Consider the following 6,148-nt stretch of genomic DNA (forward strand, 5'->3'; position numbering starts at 1 on the left):
TATGATCTTATCTTCCCAAACATTCGCATCATTATCTAATTGCATTATTTTCCATTTCTCTGGAGATGAATAGTTGCAAAATTAAGATAAATTTAACCTTGCATACAATCAAAATTTATAACATTGAACAATTAAAAATGAAGATCTATTTATCTTGGGTATGATATATCTCCCTGAAAATATTTCAGCATACTCATTGTTCTATAGAACAAAACCTTTACAGAACAAAGAGTATTTTATTGATTCAATACTATATTATTAAAATTAAACATAATTTTGTTGTGCAAAGATGGTATATAGTAGATACAATAGAAAATACAGTACAAGACTAGAATAGAAGACTTCACTCAACAAAGAGAATTTTAAATATAAACTACTCATTGCTATCTCTTATGGCTTGACATCCAGATGATAAATATTCCAAACCATCTTCAGTTCCACCAACTAATAAATCATAATGATATAACAAATGCACGATACAATGAATATAGATGGTAGTAAATTCTTGACAAATTAACCTTGTATGCATTTAAAATAGTAAGTTTGCCAACCAAGATACATTCCCAGCAGAGCTGGGATCCTTGCTATGGCAAGAGAGCACGGGTCTTAGGAGAGTGATGGTTATAAGCTTTCATTCATGAGGGTGTAAACTTACAAAAGAAGTATGGTGGATTATATGCAACAAAAAAGAATAATTTGAAAGATGATATATATAAAATTAAATATAAAGGGAAAGGATTTTTAAATAAAAGTGCACATTTTATTCCAATTGGTTAAGGGTATTAGGATACTCGGGGGGTTTAATATCTTAGGGTTAGAGTAGGATGACCTCCCAAAATGTTGAAATTCCAGAGTTTTCTCAAATAAAACAAAACGTGGTAGCAAGCTAGATAGATTTATTTATGTATGTTTTAAAATGTTAAACCAGACATATAATAGAAATTCTATTTTTATTTAGTAAAGTGTGAATGTTAGAGGCATCATTATAGTTCACATAAAAAGAATTTAACTCAGTATGCAATTAAAATTATAATTTCTCTAAACTAATCTATTATTTTTTGGTAGTCTATGATTCTTTGGTTTTGTGAAAATTTAATTGCTTTTAAAGCATGACAGCAATGCTGTAGATGTATTTAGGGTTGTGCATTTTTAAATAAAGACAATAAAAACATCAAATTCAAATTTAATGACAATAAAAAATGATTTTACTTCCCCAACATGCATTATTATTTATTTACATTATTGTACATTTCTTTGGAGATGAATACTAGGAAATTTTAGATAAATTTAACTTTATATATAATAAAATTTTCTAATATTGTAAAATTAGAAAAGAAGAATTAATTATCTTGGGTATGTTATATCTCCCAGTGGAGCTGGGGTCTCTGCTAAGATTATGGATTCTGTTATAACTACTGAACTCTGTAATACACTATTATATGATATTTACATAATGTAAGATGGATGTTGTAGAAAATGCTAATCTTGAAGACTGAAATACTTAGTCTGAGAGTTCTAAGACCACATATATAGATTAATATATATAATCTAGCAGTGATAATGTTATTATACTCTATTAATTATAGTACCATAAAAAAATATAACAATATTATTATTTAAGTGCTAGATCTATGTTTATAAAATATATTAATATGTCTTATAATCTATGTTTGTTGATAATCATGTTCTCCTTTAGATAGTTGCTGTGTTTAATAATTTAATTTTAATTTTATGATTGAACTGAAATTTTTTAGATCTTAATAATCTTATAATTTTCTATAATATGTGGTCTGAGAGTTCTAAGCAATTTTCTGGCTCTTCCTCATTTTTTTTCTCTCTTTTGTGTTTGGTAGTATGCTCATCAAACGCATGTGTAGCACTGGTGCAACAAAAAAGAGGACACCATCTGCAAGATTTGTCAGCAGGTACATCATCTGTTGTCATGTTTGCTGATTTGCTGATTAAGAATCTTTTCTTTACTTATTATATGTTATCTCTCAATTCCATTCTCACTTGGAGGACTTGGGCAGTTACTATTTGATCACTTTCAAATGAATGCCTAGATTAAAACACATGGTAAAAGGGTTGAAATGCTTTTATTCATTTTTTGTGACGGTTTTGCCCCATAAAGAGGCACTTGTACAGGAGGAGCTCATTGTTTGTGGATGCAAGGCCACCTGTGTCTTGCTGAAACCAGGAGCAAAGTTGACTGAAGAGCTCGAGTGATGTCTTCCTTCAAAGGCATCCCAATGGTATGGAGTTGTATGGCATTGAGTCATGTAGAGCTGTGCATGGCCAGAATGCCAGTCTTTTGCATTTAAACAATTGATATCAAGAGAAAGAAATTATATCTTATAACAATTGATATAATATCATTTGAACTTGTATATAATCAAAATTTTTAACATTGTAAAATTAGAAAAGAAGATCTTGGGTATGCTATATCTCCCAGCGGAGCTGGGGTCTCTGCTAGTCAAACTCTTTATTTAAAGTTGCTATTTTGGCATCGGCGTCACATATTCCATTTTTAGAATATCCATTTTTTCTTATGGCAGATGCTCTTGATTCAACAATCCAGATCTGTGATGCTCCAAAGCAATGGTGAGGATTGTGACATGGTGGCAAAGAGCTTGGTTTTAGGTTTAAGAAACGGTTATTATGGCTGTTCACAAGCCACCAGCGACTTGTGAACCTCTAGATATTACGCTACAAACCATCTGTGGGTATGCGCCATGGAATTTTTCGGGAGTCTTGACTCTTTTCTTTCATTTGTTGTGATGTCTAGGCCATTTTCTTCTCACAAACTTGCTCCTGGACAAAATGATGGAGACTGCCAACGAAAGTGGCATCTAGTGAAGAATTGTCAATCTCTCCTCCACCACACACATCGCCTCTTACAGTGGTGGAATCCAGTTCTCACATCTTAATGACAAAGCCTGGTACACCAAACGATTTTCTTTTCTCATGAGCTTACATTCTTTCTTTTTTCTTCCAAAAGGTACTCCGACACTAGAGCATACAGTCAATCCAAGCTCGTGAACATCCTCCATGCCAAAGAACTGGCAATGAGATTCAAGGTATTTGTCTAATGCTTTGAAATCTCTCCCACCTTTCTCTTTCGTCAATGCTTTCTCTTTCGCTGATTATGCCGAAGGAGTTGACATCACAGCCAACGCTGTTCACCCAGGGTTTATAATGTTGCCTTTGATGTGGCACACATTCTACATAATGAGTTTGTCTGTTTTCGGTTACTTATGGAACTTTGATCTTCATGCAGGGTTTCTCAAGTTCTTCTCCAGCTTCCTTTGGAAAAATGTGCCACAGGTAAGAAGAATTCTCCCAATTATCTGGAAGTTTTTCATGACTAATACGTGAGTGATCTCTCAGGACGCTGCTACGACGTGCTACACGGCTTTACATCCAAGCCTCAAGGACGTCACCGGGCAATACTTCGTGGATTCCAACAAATCCATCTGTAGCGCTTATGGCAGAGATCCCGAGCTCGCTCACAAGCTATGGACCTTCTCCCAGGAGCTTATAGACAAGCATTCTCCGTCCTAAAGGTAAAAGGCTGATGGTGCTAGAGAGCGAGCGAGCAAACGAGGACAACTCGGCAATGATTTGTGGATAGACTGTATTTACTCTTCTCAAAAGCTTGAGCTCGAGCTTGATCAAAAGTAAGACGCGTTACCTACATTGCGCATGACTAAAACTTTGGTTCGAGTATGTCGTCCATCGCGTACTTGACACCCTCTCGTTGGATTGCAGAGTCTTTGATCCCACCATATGGCTGGCTATCAACGCACATGCTTGGCGAATCGTTGAGGCAAACTCCTCCAGCTTGTGAAGGTCAAATAATCATCAAACAAACGATCAATACTTTATATATCTCAAACGCAAAGCTACCTCTATGTGCTCAAACGCATAGAAGGCCTTGTTTAGATCATGCATAAACATGCCGGCTTGGAGACCACAATGCGTGTTGTTAGCTTCCTTCACGGCTTCCTTGAAATCACTGCGTCACCACCAATTTAGTTTAGAGAGAGTAAATAAAAACTTTGTGAGCTAAGAAACTTTGAGAGCCTACTTGTATGAGTAGAGAAGGATCACAGGACCGAAAATCTCTTCCTTCCTTGCGTCTGTGTCAAAGGGAGCGTCTTCCAGGATCGTTGGCTCCATGAAAGCTCCCCTTAGCTTACCACCAACTAGAAGTTTGGCACCTGCCTTCACTGCCTCGTTCACACTCTTCTCTACTATAGCTGCCGACGACTTGGATATCATGGGCCTGATGGACGTGTTGTCTTGGCGAGGATCTCCACCTTTGATTTTCTTAAAGGCAGCAATCAATGCAGCCTTCACCTACACAACCAGCACCAAATATGTTAGATCAAAGCTTGATTTGAGAACAAAGAATACGATAGAATTTAAAGACGAGTGTCAGATACCTCCTTGTAAAGGCCACCTCTCACGTAAAGATGCTGCATGTGAATACATGACTGGCCACTTTGATATATTGGTGCTTTTGTTATATATGCTAAGTCCACTTACAAGGCTCGACGACTTCCAGACTTACGCGGGGAACAAATCCGCCGGCATCCGCCTGCGCAGGTGCATTTGGTAGATCGACGTGCTCTGCTCAGAAATGTGACGAGGATTGGGAGTGAAAGGCGAAGAGGCTCTGATGGAGCGCACGACAGGGACGACGTCTCGGAGAACGAGGGGATTCACGTTGTCATCGATGACTAGAATCAAGGTTCTTCACTCTCTTGCTCGTCGCTATTCTTTTTCGAGTCTCTGTTTGTCCCAGGTTCTCGAGGCTGGAACCACGACTAGAATCAAGGTTTTTCACTCTCTTGCTCTTCGCTATTCAACCGTTTTGATCATGTTTTGGTGGGATCGTGCAGGGACGTACATCTGGAGCAAGCCTGTGATGAAAGGAACGCACCCTTCTCCTCGGGACAGCCACAGCTCCATGGCCGTCGGGTCTAAGCTCTATGGGTTTGGTGGTACCGATGGAACCAGCCCGCTAGACGATCTCTTTGTTTTGGATACTGGTAAGCGAGTTCTATCGATTTTTTTTTCTTGTTCTTATCTTCCGATGCAGCTACCAACACCTGGGGGAAACCCGACGTTTTTGGTGATGTTCCTGCTCCGAGAGAAGGACATAGCGCATCTCTCATCGGTGACAACCTGTTCGTGTTTGGGGGATGTGGGAAATCCAGCGATCCCTCAGAGGAGGAGCACTACAACGACCTCCATGTTTTGAACACAAGTAATATCCTGTTATCTTTCCTGGTTTTCTTCTAAACTCTTTTTTTTCCTGTAGATACTTTTGTCTGGAAGAAGATTTCTACCACTGGAGTCTCGCCTATTCCTCGGGATATCCATACCTGCTCTTCCTATAAGAACTGTTGCGTTGTCATGGGCGGCGAGAATGGTGGTAATGCCTATCTATATGACATTCATATTCTGGACACAGGTACATACATTGTGCTGGTTTTAAACTTGCGAATTCATTTGTGTTTCCAGAAACAATGGCATGGCGGGAGGTAAAGACGACTGGTGCCGAGCTGATGCCAAGAGCTGGTGAACGCAGAGCGAGGCATATTATTCTTCTATGGGGGATGTAATGAAGAGCTTGAAGCTCTGAATGACATGTATTTCCTCGACACAGGTTGGCTTCTTCTTTTATTGACATTGCTGCTGACAATATGGTTGCCATTTTTCTGTGAAAAGATGCTGAGGGAGAAAGATCCATCAGAACCAAAGCTACCCATGCGTAAGGAACTTAAGAGAAGGCGGCAAGAGTATCGTGCCACGCCATTCGTGCTAGACAAGCAACGGGATGTGGACAAGAGCTTGGTTTCATCTCACGGAGGTATCTGCAGAAAACCTTGGACCTCTCCAAATTTTCTCTGTCAAACTCATGCTACAGAGTTTCAAGCTCACGTTCAGCCGCTAGGCGAGAAGATGTTCGAGGCTAGAGTAAGCGACGTATTCAACTACGGATACACGCTAGAAGCCTCCATCGATGGGAAGCTCTTCCATGGGCTGCTCTTCTCGTACAAGCCTGGCTTTGCTCAGGCAGTGCAATCTTACATCCTCAGTTACTCTCTAATGCCAGGAAGGAAAACATCACAGGAGGAAA

The 6,148-nt window shown here is 39.2% G+C and overlaps 1 protein-coding gene and 1 long non-coding RNA gene across 2 annotated transcripts in view; both read left to right on the plus strand.

Annotated features, from left to right (window-relative positions):
• Window positions 1-3,561, plus strand: part of LOC9641540 — an 11,634-nt gene extending 8,073 nt beyond the window's left edge. The window contains 3 exon segments of the mRNA XM_024660606.1: window positions 2,786-2,939; window positions 3,278-3,287; window positions 3,388-3,561. Coding sequence (XP_024516374.1) covers window positions 2,786-2,939; window positions 3,278-3,287; window positions 3,388-3,561 — 338 coding nt within the window.
• A 1,882-nt stretch (window positions 3,562-5,443) lies between these two features.
• On the plus strand, window positions 5,444-5,769 carry LOC9641541. The gene is made up of 3 exons (XR_002990432.1): window positions 5,444-5,479; window positions 5,530-5,674; window positions 5,737-5,769. It is a non-coding gene; the product is annotated as an uncharacterized LOC9641541 (long non-coding RNA).
• Window positions 5,770-6,148: the final 379 nt, after the last annotated feature.

This window comes from Selaginella moellendorffii, unplaced genomic scaffold (genome assembly GCF_000143415.4).
Source record: "Selaginella moellendorffii unplaced genomic scaffold, v1.0 SELMOscaffold_76, whole genome shotgun sequence".
NCBI classification, from domain to species: domain Eukaryota; kingdom Viridiplantae; phylum Streptophyta; class Lycopodiopsida; order Selaginellales; family Selaginellaceae; genus Selaginella; species Selaginella moellendorffii.